At 38.9% G+C, this 17665-nt stretch overlaps 2 protein-coding genes and 1 non-coding gene across 9 annotated transcripts in view; 1 reads left to right on the top strand and 2 right to left on the bottom strand.

Annotated features, from left to right (window-relative positions):
- The window catches only part of LOC109431093 (RNA-binding protein squid), a 31769-nt gene that overhangs the window by 13576 nt on the left and 528 nt on the right, over positions 1 to 17665 (bottom strand). For all 7 annotated transcript variants that reach the window (XR_003894748.2, XR_003894749.2, XR_003894750.2 and 4 more), the window contains exons 2-4: positions 9782 to 9822; positions 9228 to 9502; positions 8754 to 9018 (exon numbers count right to left, since the gene is read on the bottom strand). Coding sequence is in view for 4 of the 7 variants with exons in the window: in XM_029862427.2 (XP_029718287.1) it covers positions 8754 to 9018; positions 9228 to 9502; positions 9782 to 9822 (581 nt within the window). In the remaining 3 variants the exon portion in view is untranslated. The remainder of the gene's footprint in view (positions 1 to 8753; positions 9019 to 9227; positions 9503 to 9781; positions 9823 to 17665) is intronic.
- Positions 5373 to 6861, top strand: LOC115261059 (uncharacterized). Its single transcript, XM_029862426.2, has one exon. It carries the CDS (start codon positions 5462 to 5464, stop codon positions 6647 to 6649), a length of 1188 nt encoding a protein of 395 aa, XP_029718286.1. The 5' UTR covers positions 5373 to 5461; the 3' UTR covers positions 6650 to 6861.
- Positions 9099 to 9183, bottom strand: LOC115256906 (small nucleolar RNA snR61/Z1/Z11). The gene has a single exon (XR_003892864.2). It is a non-coding gene; the product is annotated as a small nucleolar RNA snR61/Z1/Z11 (small nucleolar RNA).

Raw genomic sequence — 17665 nt, 5'->3', positions numbered from 1 at the left:
TTTATTACGAATGTTTCAAACATAATTGACACAAACCAATAAAAATACACTATTTTAGCTATTTTGCTCTAGAAAACTTAGTTATTTAACTAAACCAATCGATTCAATGATGCCATTTGATAGAACATTCAATAATCTTTCGAATAAAGGTAAAAAAACTTCGATAAATTTGACCATTTTCAAGTTATTGCCAGTTAAGGCAATAAGAGTAAAAAACATGGGAAGTTCAATAACTACGTAACGGTTGAGATTTGACCATATGTGTAGAACAATTTTTTTCACCATTTATGGTCCTCTATCACCCTTTAAAAAGTTTGCACTCAGGAACCTAACACCCTGTATAGAGTTCCACTAAGAATGTCAGCAGAATTCCTCCAGAAAACGTAAAAATCTCTTTGCCTGAAGCAACGTCTGCAGGTTTTTCCCGGTGCCTTTTACAATTTCCCGTGTTTTTCCCGTATTTTTCCCGGTGATTTCGAATTCCCGGGTTTTTCCCGGTTTTCCCGTATTTCCCGGATGGATGGACACCCTGAATCCACCTAAACCAAACTCAGGATCTTTCCGTCATCAAAAACCCAGCCCAATGGAAGTCGATCAGTCGCTAAAGAGTCTAAAAGTAAATTACATGAATCGCCCTAATTGGCATGAAGTATTCTACACAGAACCAATGGATTACTACGGCCAATTCGGTGATCCATATAGTTTTTACCAATATGAACCGAACGATTATTATAATGATTTACCTGTTAATGATCAAGATAAATTTGATAACAATACCGAACAACAAGACACTTCCGAACCAGAGAGCGATACATTAAATTTTCATATGGAATCGCCCAAAACGGCAGATACCTAAAAAGTAACAATTTTTTACCGTATATTAAACTGAGTACTAAATATGGAGAGTTCAAATTTTTAGTTGACACGGGTGCCAACAAAAATTATTTGAACCCGGAATTAGTTGATGTAAACATTTTTAAGAAATGCAATCCCACAAAAGTGAAAAACATTAGTGGAAAGCACACGATCGACAAATACGTTGAATTGGACATTTTCGGGAAAAGCTTGAAGTTTTATGCATTGAAATTTCACGCATTTTTCGATGGACTAATAGGCTATGAATCGCTTAGAGATTTAAAAGCCGAAATTTTAACATCTTCGAATATTTTAAAACTCCCTACTTGTTCAGTAAACATGCTTCGGAAATACCCTGACTCATTCAGTTGTAATCTGAACGCTTACGAGGAAATTCCTCTTGCCCTTAAAACCAATGTGTCGAATGGCGATTTTTTTGTTGAACATCCACTTCCTTTAACGGACGAAGTGATGGTTCTGCCAGGAGTTTATACAGCAAAAAACAATAAGACTACTGTCCTGTTGAAAAACTGCTGTGAAGTTCCGGTAAAAATCAGTCCTAATCGACTTATTTTTTCAGAGCTAAATAATTTCGAAGTCGAACAAAAAGTTGAAGATTATGAGCCTGGATACGTGTTTGACAATACATCAATTGACCCTAGGTTGAAAAGTCAACTTAGAGTAGACCATTTGAACTCGGAGGAAAAACGTAAACTAATGACCCTGATTTCTAAATTTCCCAGTATCTTTTATTTAGAAGGTGACGATTTAAGCTTTACAAATGTCATCAAACACAAAATTGAAACTAAAGATGAACTGCCAGTTCACGCTAAAAGCTATAGGTATCCCTACTGCCACAAAGAGGAGGTACAAAAACAAATTTCAAAAATGCTGTCTCAAGGAATCATACGCCCTAGCACGTCTCCTTGGTGCTCCCCAATATGGATAGTACCAAAGAAACTAGATGCATCAGGAAATCAAAAATGGAGATTAGTAGTCGACTATAGGAAGCTCAACGAGAAAACTATAGACGATAAATACCCTCTCCCAAATATAACCGAAATACTTGACAAATTGGGAAAATGCCAGTATTTCACGACTTTGGACTTGGCATCAGGTTTTCACCAGATCGAAGTTCACCCAGATGACATCCAGAAAACAGCGTTTTCTGTAGAACATGGGCTATATGAATACTTAAGAATGCCATTCGGGCTGAAAAACGCTCCAGCGACCTTTCAGCGAGTGATGGATCACGTACTTCGTGACCTCATTGGAAAATGTTGTCTTGTCTATATGGACGACATTATCATTTTTTCTGTTTCCCTCCAGGAGCATATAGAAAATTTGACAAAAATTTTTGCGGCATTGGAGAAAGTTAATTTAAAAATTCAATTAGATAAAAGTGAGTTTTTAAAAAAGGAGGTTGCATTTCTCGGACATATTGTTACCGACAATGGCGTTAAACCAAACCCGAGCAAAATTGAAGCAATTCAAAATTGGCCCATCCCTAAAAACCAGAAAGAACTTAGAGGCTTTTTAGGCATTTTAGGATATTATCGCAGGTTCGTTCGCGATTTTGCAAAAATCACAAAACCTCTCACTGCTCAACTGAGGAAGGGCGAGAGCGTAGAACATACAGACCAATTTCTAAAAACATTCGCTATATGCAAAAACCTTTTAACACAAAGTGATATCCTTCAATACCCGGACTTCGAAAAACCTTTTGTTTTAACCACAGATGCCAGCAATTTTGCCCTAGGAGCTGTCCTCTCTCAAGGTCCAATTGGACAAGACAGACCTGTAGCATATGCATCTCGGACATTAACAAAAACTGAAGAACGGTACTCAGCAATAGAAAAAGAGTTACTAGCTATCGTGTGGGCAACTCAATATTTCAGGCCTTATTTGTTCGGAAGGAAGTTCACATTATATACAGATCACCAGCCTTTGACTTATGCCTTAAATCTCAAAACTCCGAACACAAAACTTGTTAAATGGCGTTTGCAACTATTAGAATATGATTTCGATATAAAACACCGACCCGGAAAACAGAACGTTGTCGCGGATGCCTTATCGAGGATCACTCATGATTTGAATATAAACGAAAATGACTCAGATTCAGATGATGCGTCAGTGCATTCTGCTGACACAGACGATTCTGAATTCATCAAATGCACAGAAAAACCAGTAAATTTTTTTCACAACCAAATTGTTTTAAAAGTTAACGCTAACGAATCCGAGACCTACGAAGAAATTTTTCCCCGTGTACATCGAAGAACCATAACAAAGGTAACATTTGGCGTGCCAAATTTGATTAAAATACTAAAAGAATATATGGACCCTAGACGTTCCAATTGTATAATGTGTCCCGAAACGGTTATTCCTACCCTACAATTCGTGTACAAAAACTATTTTAGTAGATGCAAGACTTTCAAAATTTGTATATCTCAAAAAATTCTTATTGACCTTCCCAAACTAGAGGATCAAACTTCAATCATTGAAGATACTCATGAAACTGCCCATAGAGGCATTCGTGAGAACCTAGAAGAAATCAAAAGAAGATTCTACTTCCCTAACATGAAACGGAAAATAAGAAAATACATTGTACTTTGTGATACTTGTAACAGGGCAAAATATGAAAGAAAACCATACAAGATTAAACTAGGAGAAACACCAATTCCGAAGCAGCCATTGGAAATCATCCATATGGACATTTACATCGCTCAACCAAACATTTTTTTATCTGCTGTTGACAAATTCACCAGGTACGGTACTTTAATTCCAATTAAGTCAAGATCTATCCCCGATATCCGAAAAGCAATAGTAAAGTACATAGCAATGTTTGGCACCCCTACTATGATTGTTTCTGACAACGAGCCAGCTATTAAGTCTATAGAGATCAGAGGAATGCTCTCAGATCTCAATATTCAACAATACTTTACTCCAAGCAATCACAGTCAAATGAATGGAATTGTAGAAAGGTTTCATTCCACTATCACCGAAATTTTTAATGCAAATAAACATAAATATGGCGATATGCCGAACAAAGAAAAATTTCTAATCGCTTGTTCTTTGTACAACAATAGCATCCACACAGCGACTAACCTAAAACCAAGGGAGATACTTTATGTTTCCAAAAACGGGCAGGAACGACCCTTAGACATGGAACGCGTTATTGAGTTAAGAGATAAGTTGTATGACGAAGTACAACTTAAACTCAAAAAAACGCAGGACCAACAAAACAAACTGCACAACAAGAAACGAGAGGACCCACCCACTTTGGAAACTGGAGATGCAGTGTACAACCGGATTCAGGGAGTGAAGTCGAAAATCAAGGATCGCTTCCAGTCAGTGCGAGTAGTAGCCAACCGAGGTCGCACGTACAAAGATTCAGCAAAAAGGAAACTGCATAAAGAAAAACTCAGACGCGTTCGAAAATAGAAATATAACATTTCTAATACATTCTTTATTTTTTTTTCTTCCCTCTCTCTCATTTTAGATGAAACCGAATCGAACATTTTTCACCGCCCTCATACTGTTCCTGAACTATCAACTATCCCTTACCCAATTTTCAAAAATCCTAAACCTGAAACAAAATCCTGGCCTCCTTACAATTGAAACCGGCAGTAGCTTTATAAAAATAGGAAACCATAAACTTTTTCATGTTATCGAATTAAACAACTATGATCCTATCTTTACAAAACTACTCAAAAATATTCAAGGACTACATAGATTCTCAAACTTTAAGGATCTTGTCGAAATTTTGGAAATGAAATTCAATACCGTTCATAGCATTTTTAACGATCTTCAACCAAAGATAAGACAAAAAAGAGGATTGTTCAATGTGCTCGGAACAACAATAAAAGAAATAACTGGTAACATGGACCATAATGATTTTGAGCAAATTTCTAAAATAATAACTGAGTTGCAGATTAGTAATAAAGTATTGACAAATGAGAATAATGAACAGTTTAAAATTAACCTGCAACTTCAGAATCGTATTAATTCCATAATAGGGTAAGTGTTCCAATTATGGCTATAGTATCAATTATTCGCCATAGTTGATTTTCACCCTTTAACGATGTAAGTCAACAAGAAAAAAAATGTGAAGAATAGTTCACGTTCACAAAAGATGACTGCACTCATTTAAACTCCACATGTTGCTCAATTTAAGGTAGAAATAAATCATTTTCCTTAATATTTCGGCTTCCTTGCACCCTTTTTCGCCATAGTGTACCAATTATGGCTAATCCCATAAGGAATGCATGCAAATAGTGCGAAAAAGAACCGAAGTTAACAAATGTATCCATAACTGGTACAGGGTTCCTATCATTGGCACACGCTGTAATAAATACTAAAAGTAGTTTTGGCTCCGTTTCTATATTTTTCCTGTAAAGTATGGAAACTAAGCTATCTTTTAACATATTGATGACATTCGTTGGTCTTCTCGTTAGTTTTGTAGAAATAGTTTTCCTTAGGTAGTGCCATAATTGGTACATCCACCCTAAATCGTCTAAGTCAACAACAAAATGAAATCACGAAAAACATTATATCTGCGCGATTAGAAAATGAGACAAGCAGGAATTTCAAAATTCTTAGAGAAACGATGAAAATTAACTACAATTTGGATAATCTAAAGTCACATCTAGAGAACATTTTTGAATCAGTACAGCTTGCTAGAACCAAAGTCATCCCAAAACAAATATTGTCAGTAGAAGAGTTAGGATTTGTCTCAAACATTTTGGAGCAGCAAAATATCAGACCGACTAGCATAGAACAGATTTATGAGTTTTTAGATTTGTCCGCGTTCTATAATAATACAAGATTAATTTTCATTATTTCAATCCCCAGAATAGACAACACAACATACGTTGAATTTTTATTAGAACCTCTTTTAGTTTCAAACAAGACTTTAAAACTTCCAGCCAATGTTGCTTTGCATAATGGTAACAAAACCTACTTCACCAAGGAGAAATGCCGAAGGATCGGAGTAACCAAACTCTGCAGTCTCGACAAACTAGTAGACATCACCGGAGACTCGTGTTATTCCAAGCTACTGAAAGGGCTATCCGGTAACTGCACCTTCACTAAGTACCACCAACCTCGGGCAGTAAAAAGGATTACAGACAACCACATTGTAATCACAGATGTACGAAACATGGAGATCGATTCGAACTGTGGTTTGACCAGAAGGAATTTATCTGGAACGTATCTAATAGAGTTCCACAACTGTTCTGTTATGATAAACGGTACAAAGTACAGTAATGCCGAGTCATATAGAATGGAACCTGCACTGGTAATGTCATTGGACGGTTTGCACATCAACCAACAGACCCTGGAGACCCAACCAAATATTGATGAAATCCATATTAGAAATAGGCACCAGCTGGAAACAATAACGAAACAACATAAAATTCAGACATACACCTCGCTAAGTATGTCAACTCTCTGTTTCCTTTTAAGTATTTTTGCAGGCCTTCTATGGATAGTCAAGAGACGAAAACAAATATCTCTTTATCTAGGATCATCCACGGAGTCCAACGTGAACCCGAAGGACCAACCAAGCAGAACCGAGGTCAACCCAACGAATCGGGACGATTCGTCTCCAAAAGGGGGAGTAGTTAAGATCGAACCCTCCTGGACATTCCCCATGAAAAGCATCGCCTTCACACCGATGCTCATGGCAACAACAACAACGACAACACCGACGACGACGACGGCGATGCCAGCCCGTTCAACCTCGAGCCCGCAAGCCGCAAACATCAGCAGTTCTGCCCCTAGCACCCAGAAGTAGAACGGACGCACCTAGCCAGGTCAGCAAGCCCGGCAGCCACCGATGTCACCAAGTGGACGGACCCACCGACGGACCACATCAGCAGGTTTATGCCAAGCAACAGCAACATGGCAATCACTTCCTGTATTTTTCATAATAAGCACTTTCTTGATAGGTTTCATTTGAATTGAAAGACAATAAAGAATTATTACTTTTCCGGACGTCAAGTCGAACAGTTAGCCTTTTTTTAAAACCTAGTCTGGATGACGAGACTCAGAAGTCATATTTCTGCGAAATATATGAGATGAAATTCTAGAGTAATTTATCGGAAATTTCGCGTAATTGCATCGAAAGTTCATCAAGGATTCCATCAGAAATTATTACTTTTCCATAGGGGATCCTGCCAGCGATTCCATCAAAAATTTGAAGTCACTCAGTGCTTGAATCTGCGAGTGAATATGATAAAAGGACCAGTTATCAGCGCCAGCAATTTTGTTGGTATGGAACTGTTGTACGTGACTTATAATCGCTTTGATTTGAGTTTATGTCATTTGCACTGCAATAACGGGTTAAAAATGAAGTATGTACACTGAAGTTTTTTTTTACGACGGTAATGGTCCCGCGTAAAAAAAAACCGCGTAAAAAAAAACCGCGTTATTCCAAGACCCGTCGTAAAAAAAAACCGCGTTATTTCAAGACCCGTCGTAAAAAAAAACCGCGTTATTTCAAAAAACGTCGTAAAAAAAAGTCAAGTCACGTTAGATGTGGTGCTGACTATTTTACGCGTGTTTTTGAAAAAACGCGGATTTTTTTTACGACGGTTTTTGAAATAACGCGGTTTTTTTTTACGACGGGTCTTGAAATAACGCGGTTTTTTTTTAGGACGGACCGCGTAAAAAAAACCGCGTAAAAAAAAACCGCGTAAAAAAAAACCGCGTAAAAAAAAACTTCAGTGTATATTCATTGCCGGCGAAGATAAAGATTCAGAGAGCCATCACGCTGCTGAACCATCGTTTCTCGCTCTCAGTAATGAATTTGATAACTTATGCTCCCACTTGTTAGCATGTTAGACAATGAAGACATATAGCAACCGCTCTAAGTTGCAAAGCACTGGTCAAACATGAACAAAGTGTGCTTCGTTTGGGAAAAAAACGCTTCAGTTTTCAAGCACTGAAGGAGTCATTCCATCAGAAATGCTGTGTTCAATGACTCGACTGAAACTTGCTCGGAGTTGCTTAAACTTGCTCGTACTTTTTTTGTTAACAAATATGTAGGGTCTGGGACCATTTGGGCAGGAGCACCTATTTTGGGCACTTGCTGCTGTAACTCAGTCAATTTTGAACCGATTGGCTTGATTTTTGAGACACGATCAGCTAGGCACAGTAGCTAGTCATGTTTCAAAATTCAAGTCAATCGGTTTGAAATTGACTGAGTTATAGCAGCAAGTGCCCAAAATAGGTGCTCCTGCCCAAATGGTCCCAAACCCTAGGTAGCAGTCAAAGCTACTTCGAGAAATTTCAACCAGCTTTCTCAATGAAGACCCACATCAATTATTTTCGTTATTTTGACAATGTTTCACCAATTTTCGATGAATGCTTACAAAACTTACGTTAAAATGATCTTTAGTTTTCTTCTTCTTCCATCCGTAAGCGAAGTGTCAAAAACCCTAGCTACTCCGAGTTGGTAGAACTAGGTTGGACTATTTTGGCCGAGCGACTCCAAGTTGGTTGAAGTTGGCTCATTGAACACACAAGCCCGAGCGACTCGAGGTAGATTTGACTTTTGAGTGACTGACTCAATGAACACCAAAAACGAACAACTCGCATTGTGGCAACAACCATTTTCGAGTAGGTCGTTGAACAGGACTAAGGTTTATTTAGGGAATTGCTTAAGTGAATCCTTCGGGACTCCACAGTGTTTCGTTAGATTCCATCACAAGATTTGCAACGTATTCCATCGGCAGTTCGTCGCATTCCTTCGGAAGTTCTGACCTGTTACAGGTCAGAGATTGATGCGCAATTTTCGACAAATAAAAATGAATCTCACGTCGACGAATTTCACCCCACTGATCAATTTCACCCGAAATCATGGTACGTTGCCAGCGAAAGAGATGCCGAACACTCACCTTTGGGTCCTCCAGGTCCCCCGCGTCCACCTCGCATACCGCCTCGTGGCGGGCCTCGCATGCCACCGCGGCCGCCCATCGGGCCACCCATGTGCATGTTGTCGGGCTTGGGAGTGGCCTTCTTGACGTCCACCTCCTTGCCGGAGATGGTCTGCTTTGGCGTCTTGAGCAGTTCGTTCACCACCTGTTCGGAGTCGAAGGTGATGAAACAGAAGCCCTTGCGTTGGTTCTTCTGCTTGTCGAATGGCATCTCGACTTCGACGATCTGCAACGGGAGGGGGAGAAAACGGGGTTAGGAATGTTGCTCCTGGCGAAGGGTTGATGGGGAACTTTGCGCGAAAGAATGCGTCAGAAAAAGTGTGCTTAGGGTAAATTGTTTTAATCACGGTGCTCATAAGCAGAACTGAATAAAGGGTAATCATCATGAAAGGGAATCCTTATAACTATAGAAAGTTTTGAGTAAATTCAACTTACGTTGCCAAACTGTCCGAAGAAGGTCTTGATCTCCTCATCGCTGATCTCGGTGGTCAGTCCACCGACGAAGATCTTGCCGTGGCGGGCCTTGGCCTTCTTGGGGTCGACCTTCTTGTTGTTGATAACATGGTCGCCGGCGGCCACAACCTTGTCGATCGAATCGGCGCTCTTGTACACGATGAAGGCGAATCCTCGCGAGCGGCCCGTGTTGGGGTCTGTCTTGACGTTTATGCTCTCGATCTCACCGTACTGGCCGAAGTGTTCCTTCAGTTCCTCTGCGGATGGGCGGAGGGGTTTTTCGAGAAAAGAATACAATTAGTAAATGTGTTCGATCCGCTAAAAGTTTGTGATTAAACAAAAAAGTAAACAGAATGTGGGGAAACAAAAATGGTAACAACTTAAAAAAGGGGGATGACGGGGACAGTAGAAAGAACAAAAGCCAAAGGATAGGAAGGTAAGTTCGAAAGAACCGAAAAATAGGAAAAACGAAAAATTTGTCGTGAATAGGAAGTTTGCTTAATGTTTATAATATAAAAAGGAAAAATGTATATTACTGTCTGATGTTTCCCAACTAAGTCCACCAACGAATAATTTTCTGGAATGTGACGAAAGTTTACGAATTAGAATTGATCCTTGCAACTTGATTCTCGCGTTCATTAAACTCTACACTCTAGAAAAAATAGTTAAAATTAATAGATTAATGTTTGAGTAAATAGTACAAAAATTCAACAGTTTTGGTTTTGCTGTGGAAAGCTGATCGCACAAAAGTAAAAGAAGAAACAATACAACCATTCATTGGTATCAACATTTTGATAAGTTTATTTGGATTCGTTACAATTGGAATTTGGAAAATACTTTACAGACTAGGTTCTAGTTGTGATAAATAGTTTATGGAACAGTTTCTTTTAGTTCTAGAATTTACGTTACCGCTCTAAAGTTAGGAGATCAACAATAACAACAACAACAACAAGGAAAGCCATCAAAAACGTACTCGGGAGCTAACTTGCAACACGCCTATCCTCAAAAATTGCCACTAAATTTGCATTGACTTTTATATTTATGGGTTGTTTTTGGGGAAAGAAAACAATAATCGAACGGGGGAAATAAATAAAAATCATAAAAGGGGGGAAATGATAACGTGTATGTGTATAATAACGGGTAAGATATTTATCTGAGTTTCAAGTAGCTGGCAAAGTTGATTCTCTGAGGGAGATTAGATTTAAACTTCCACTATTGCTTTAGAGATTGTTTTCCAATTAGTTTAGTTTTACGAAAAACTGAGGCTGACTTCGTTTTTTTATTGATTTGGAGTATTATTTGGTGTTTATAGCATAATAAATACCATCGTGCTTCTCTACGAGTGTCGCTCGCACTCGCCTGGTGCAGAATCATCCCACTTCCTGTGTCTCTTCTCCCAGCCGTCTCAGCTACTCCTGTCTTGTCACACAGAGGCTCTCTCGCAGGGTCTCTGTCACACACTCAACAACCTGCCGGAGAGGAACTGGGTTAGTCGTTCGCTCTAAGACGCAACAGGAGGATCGGATCGGTATATAATGGTGATCCTCTGCGGAGGTGCTATTACTCTATTAGCTCTGATTCTGTTGTTTTACTTGGGCTTTGGCAAAAGTTACTTCTCTTTTATCTTTTATATCAAACAGTTTAGCTGTGTTTTGGAAGCTCTCTCGAGAGATCTGACCAGTGGTGAAACAGTTCGACGGATCGAAGTTACGCTATAGGCATCATTATTCATCCTTTCAATGCTTATTGGAAACTTTACAATGTTGACTGACTATTTTGGAGAATCTTACAAAATATACAATGGAGAGTTGACTAACGATTAAAAATTAATAGTAGAATAGACTTAGGCTAATGTTGAAGGTATTTTATGGTATAAATGTACGTTTGACTGAGTTGCTTATGACAATACCAGGAAAAACATTCGCTTTTGATAAAAATTTACCTGATTACACTATCTACATGTGTGCACATCAACGTTCTTTATGCAAGATTGCATTTAAAATCGAAAAGTCACATGCAAAATATGTGTATTGGCACATATATTTCACATGCGATTTAAGAATTTACGTGCAATTCATTTATTTTTCAAGTGCTAAGTTCGATGGCAAAAATCTATGTTTGGACAAATGAAAATTAGATGCTGATTTTTCTTAGTGTAGATTGGTCACAGAGTAAGCCTATCATAAAAGAAAACACCTCCATCATACGTGTTTGGGTAAAAATCGACGAAATTTCACAAATATTTTGACCATCAGTGATGTAAACCACAAAACTTTCCCTTTTTGTTGGTTTTTCAACTCTTTTAGGGTACCAAAAGCATCAAACAGGGACGGGAACACTCACTTTCTATTTTTCAGCTTTGAAATTTGCTATCAAGAAACGATGTATGGACGAATTTTGCTTTGTGATTTTGTCTAAAAGTTTGCCGAATGGAGTAAGAGTCGCACACGCATACCAAAGTCATGAGGGAGCTGTGAAGGCAACTCTGCACGAGGTTGCCTACACTCACCTCGAGAATTGCTTTCACAACTCTGGTCATGACATTGATATGCGTGCGCGATCACTACTCTATACTTTTAGACAAAATCACAAGGCGAAAGTCGTTCATACATCGTTTCTTGATTGCATGCTTCTGAACTGAGAGAACAGCAAGTGAGTGTAACACTTTGCAAGTAAGTGCTCCCTACCCTGTACACAAGGATGTTTTCAATCAACTGGCAATCATTTGACTCATTTGTCCATTACTCAGTTCAGAATCATATTATTGAAATGTGGTGTTCGGCAAACATGTACACTAGTGTTTTTCCTACAATTATCACCAAGGACGCCATATTCTAGCTATTTTGTGTACGCTGTGAAAGCGCTAGTATCACCTATTCATACTAAACGGTCGAAACATCCGATCGTTTAGGTAGGTGGTACTAACACTTTTACGTCGTAAATATAAGAGTTAGAATATGGCGTCCTTGGTGATAATTGTAGGAAACACTAATCTACATGTTTGCCGAACACTACATTTCAATAATATGCTTCTGAACTGAGTTATGGACAAATGAGAGTCAAATGATTGCCAGGTGATCGAAAAGATCCTTGCCTGTACATAGGGTCAAATATTTGTCCAAAAATAAATCAATGATCAAATATCTTGTTTGAGCATGAGCATGAGCATAGATGACCGCACAATTCGTAGTTGCTACTCCGTGATTGACCAGAGCAATCGAAATTGCACAAGGAACCAATAAATAGGGCTTGGGACTAGCTTACTATTCTCAATGTACACAGTTCGAGAGCTCTCAACTTTAATAAGGTCAATAACGGCGCCGGCCACGTCCTTACGGTCATCGAGGATGGAAGGGAATGTTAGTAAGACAAACGTTGTTATAAAGACCGCGAATCGCTGCATCTCCACGTTTGTCTCAGGAAGGATTTTTTTGTTAGTAGGGTAAGGTACATTGTCAGTCCGGGAGTCACCTATGGTTGGTGATATGATTTGACAATGGATCAATATACACAAACCGCCGTTAACAACCGACCACTTTTCGACGCAAAAACTAACCAAAAAGAAAATTCGATCGCGCGTATCCACTCCACTAGGGAGCAGAAACCTTTAGTCTATTCCACACAGAAATACACTGAACGCGACTCACTTGTCGGCGCCCGGATTTTTTCTCGACCGGCGAACCCGAACTAACATTTTTCACTCTTTTGTGTAATTGAAAGAAAATATTTATTATCAACTAAAAGTGTATTGAAAACTAGCGCCGATGGGAAGCAAAAAATTCGGAACCGACTCGAACCACGGCGCGCGCACACTCGTCCCGTCGTCGGAGCCCCGCAGAGAAAAGAGAAAAAAAAAATCGCAAAAATCTAGCAAAGCCAGCGCGCGATGCTTTGCTGCTGCCGAACTAGAACTACCGCACACTACTCTGATCAAATATCTTGTTTGACTCGATCGAATTTTCATTAGTTGTTTCTTGAGTTCTTTCCTTGTTCAATATTTGACCCTGTGTACTTCAGGAGGCCATAGTATCAACGGACTTATCCCTCGGCAGTGAAAGAATCGAGGTACCGTAAAGCGGTGTCAAATTGATCAGCGGGGTGCAATTGATCATTTGGGTACTACATTGTAATGCCATAATAGGAACTTCTAAGAGTCGTAATGATCTCAAACTTCTTTTACCTCATCTAGTTCGTAGGGTAATTCATGTATTTTGGACAGGCTGAGGACAACGTTGAAAAAATCGTCCCCCAGCTTCCTTAGAAAGCAATTGATTATTTTGCAAAGTTACCAATACGCTTATAATATGATTGTGCTTTGCGTTCCTGGTGACAAAAACTTTAACGAAAGCATTTTAAGCTGAGAAAATCACAATTTCCGATCGCCTGTAAGAATTGGCTTCTTTAACGGTGTTGAGATAATTTGATATTCTGAATCTGCATGTCAAACTGAGCCGAATTCCAAATTTTCATGAATTTTGGAGCCCGGGAACCTATTTAAAAATCAATTTGAATTTTGTATGGGAGCGATTTGTCGAATCACCCCTCGTCGCAGTTTGTACTGGGCAGAGCTGTCAAACAGTTGTCCAGCTGTCAAAAGGTGATTTCAAAAAATCTCTTTGAAATTGATTTTAGGTACCAAAATAAGGTTCTAAAAATCAGAAAAAAATCATAGTGACTCAGAAAAAGGTGCTCTATCGTATAAAATAAAAAAATCAATACATTTTTCAAAATTTAAAAACCCAATTGCATTTTGGACACCGAATATATGTTTTGGACACCCTCATGCATATATAATTTGGACAGGGCAATTATCTCAATGTTTAGCCATGAATACTGCTAAATCATGGATGTAGCATAGATTAACAAATATTTTCTTGCAAATAATCAAATGTCTCAGCTTAACAGGCATCTTTTTTGATAACTATTACAGTTTTTGTTGAAATCGAGGAAATATCGCCAGACCCACAGAATACGCCTCCAAGTATGCAATCGCACAACATCCCCATGTAGTTCGTCAGATGACCAAAATATATATATACAGTAGAAAACTTGTAATGTATTTTGGACAACACCTATTTTAAGCGTTCTAGATGAATGTTAAGAGATTGGCTGCCTAATGCTTCTTTGTTGAACATGTTTCAATGCAATAAGGCTTTTAAATTTCTTACAATTATTAATTCAACGATTTTGAGGTGAATATTGTATGTGACTGTGAAGTGTATGTCGTCTTGCATACCTGTGCGTTTGAGGGGTTTTAGTGAAATAATTTACATTTTCGATAATTTTGAAGTAAATACCTAATTGTTAAGCGTATTTTCAACGTAAGTCATCAGAATAGGGTCTGTTTGATCCATTAATCGATATTGAGAAGTATCTACTTTTATAAGCTCTCCGGAACAAGGCATACATCGCCGTGCATGTCCAAAGTATATACATGTCCAAATTATATGTTTTACCCTAGATGTCTATTATAGATGAAAGTAGACCTTTTACTTTTTTAGAAAAAAGTTAGTTTTGCCTTATTTTTAAGGAATTCTCAATGTATTTTTCTCTTAGCTGAAATCATTGCAACTAAAGTTTAGTTACTAAACAATGGTGCTACTGCTAGGACTTCCCGCAAATGTTTTGTTTTAACATTTTTTCTGGAGCCTGGAGCCTTTGTTGAGTTGTTATGTAACTACAGCCTGGATTCGCAGTAACTGACAACAGTCAGTGTTGGTAAACTCACACTCAAAGCACATTCATGAACCGCTCCTGCGTGAGCAAACTCGCACGTGATTTTGAATCGTTTTCTCACGCGCGAGAATTCCATGCAAAATCTCGCACTCACGAGTCAAGTGCCGAAATCTCGTTCGCTTGTAAAACGAATCCAAATCAAGCATAACTTTTCAATCCGACGTAACTCGAGAATGTAAACAAATCCGGCTTAACTGCTGCATGCATGATTCATAAAGCAAATTGAAGAATCTACATTACTGTTTGATGATTTATTGCTTAATTTGTTTAACTAAGCATATTTTTCGAAACGACGTATCTAACTATTTTGATGTTTACAACTTTACTGATAGATACATCGTTTTGATATATGAGAAAACCAAACGACGAATCTAGCCAAAATCAAAAGTAACAGATACACCAAACTGCCACCATACAAAAGCGACGTATCTGGCATGACGTATCTCTAACCAACCCGGTGTATGTGTATTTTTGTCAAAACTCATTGTGAAAATGATATGGAATGAGTAGGTTTTGTTTCTTACCTAGTGCGTGCTATATCCCTGGTGATGTTAAGCACGAAAAATTATATGAAAAGTCTTTTTATAAAAAAAACTATTTTAGTGAAATGGTCGTCAACATTGACCATGAATTTACTCAGATCAGTGAAAAAGTTAGATACGTCGATTTGAAAAATTATGCTTGAAATGATTTATTGTGATAGAAATCGCTTATTTCAAAGGAAATTGCCTACCTTTGAACGTTTATGGGTAAATTCCAGAAATTTTGCATTTTAAGTGTCAAATTTACTGGTTTGTAAAAGTTTTAACGCGTTATTCGAGTTCAGAAGAGCAAAATGAAGCGGAGAAGGCAATTTTCCTTTATAAACCGATGCTTATTCGTATGCCGATCAATTTCACCACAATGTGGCATTTTCAATTTTTGGAGTTATTTAACTTAAAGTTTAAATTTGTTGAACAAAATTCTGTCACGTGGTTTTATGGAGATCTACTGGGTACTGGTTTTACAGAAATTGTTTTGGAAATATTTAAACTGCCGCCAATGTTATCCGCAAAAGTTGTTTTAAAGTGATCAATTTGACCCCGGATTACGGTAGCTTCGTGACTCGTCGTCGTCTTGAAACACGAACCATGAAGTCTATCTTGCGCGCAGCCAATGGTCGTCCTCCGGAGCACCAAATGCGCAGAAAACATAACTTGAGTTGTGCGGGATTACGGGCGCGGCCGTGGCCGTACAGGAAATCGAATCCAGACACTTCCGGCATGTTATTTCCGGATGATTGCGTGCTTGCGTGATGAACTATTCAGGTGTAAGCAGAGCCTTACAACAGCACATTTCCTGTCCGTTTAAAACGATGTTATTACTTTCAACGCATGGCGATTGGGTTTTGTGTTGACCTTCATTGCGAGCACGAAGCTTTTTCTTAAAAATAGGAAATCTGACCTTGGAACGCCACGTTTTTCTTGGACACGTTTATTGACTGTTCCGGAAGAAGATAACGAGAAAACCGTTAGTTTTTTATGAATGTTTAGCAAGTGCAAACACAGTGAAATAACAGATTTAATTAGACCAATCTCACTAAGACCATCTTGGCATCTAACTTAACCGATTTCTGAGCAACTCAACCAAACAGTTAAAATACATTCAAAATTAACCCTAGGAATTTACAAACTTGAGTGATACTTAGTTCTGTGATATAAGCTATTACTTTACAACAATCTGCAGTAATTTTCTCCGCAAAACGACGTCTTCTAGAGGTAGTACTAGGATTCATTAAAACAGCAAACAAGATGATTTTCTAGGAAGAACAAACGCACTGGCAGAGCTGAACTGAGCTGTCGTCGGATGGATCCTGATGGGCCTTCTTGTCTAGAGAGCGCTTCATCTTACGTTACGTTAAGCCATCATCATCATCATCATCATCAAGAAGTGAGAAACCTGTCTTGCCTGTCTGATCATCGGACGAATAACGGTACTAGAGAAGGGATGCAAATCGATAACGCTGATGCCGGCATTTTCTACCTTCATTGTAGTTGTCGGCGGCGAGATATTACTGGGACATTAATGAACGTATATGTTACTACTACACTATGTGGAAATAGGAAGTTGATTCAGTTCGCAAATACAATTTACACATACAAACCCGCGAGGCCCTAGTAGAGTGGCCTACTCTCTTCTTCCTGTCGTCATCGTCATCGGTCTTTCGGTGTTGGTAAAAGCTACCCAACAAGAAGCATGTATTTATATGCCAAAAAGCACTCGCGGAAATACCAACAGCAACGAAATCGTTCGAAAAGAAACGGTACTTTTGCGCCTCTTTTCCGCACTTATCCGCGTGTTTACTGACGACTTCCAATCATCGTAGTAGACCGCCGCCGCCGCGTGTTCGCTTCGCTCTCTACCCGGCGTTTTGCGTGAAGACGATGCCGACTGACAGAAAAAAAAATCGTTACCGCTAGCGCTACCGCCGCTCGAAGGCCGCCATTTTGAAACGGGAACAGACCAAGCACGCGTCCCCCTCATGACCGCCGGGGGGTTATAAATCTCCCGCGATACCGGTCCCGATCCGGAAACGAAAACCGACACTCGCAACGAAAGAGAAAATAACCGACTCTCTAGCGTGTATCAAATTATCCAAGTAATTTCAATTTTAAAATTAAAGCCTCAAACCATCTAGTGAAAAT

This window comes from Aedes albopictus, chromosome 1 (assembly GCF_035046485.1).
Source record: "Aedes albopictus strain Foshan chromosome 1, AalbF5, whole genome shotgun sequence".
NCBI classification, from domain to species: domain Eukaryota; kingdom Metazoa; phylum Arthropoda; class Insecta; order Diptera; family Culicidae; genus Aedes; species Aedes albopictus.
Note: the sequence above shows the minus strand (reverse complement) of the source record. Positions and strands in the feature narration are given on the sequence as shown.

Bases quoted from the DNA above. Each gene is read 5' to 3' on its own strand.
- LOC115261059 (XM_029862426.2), top strand. From the start codon at position 5,462: ATGAAAATTAACTACAATTTGGATAATCTAAAGTCACATCTAGAGAAC.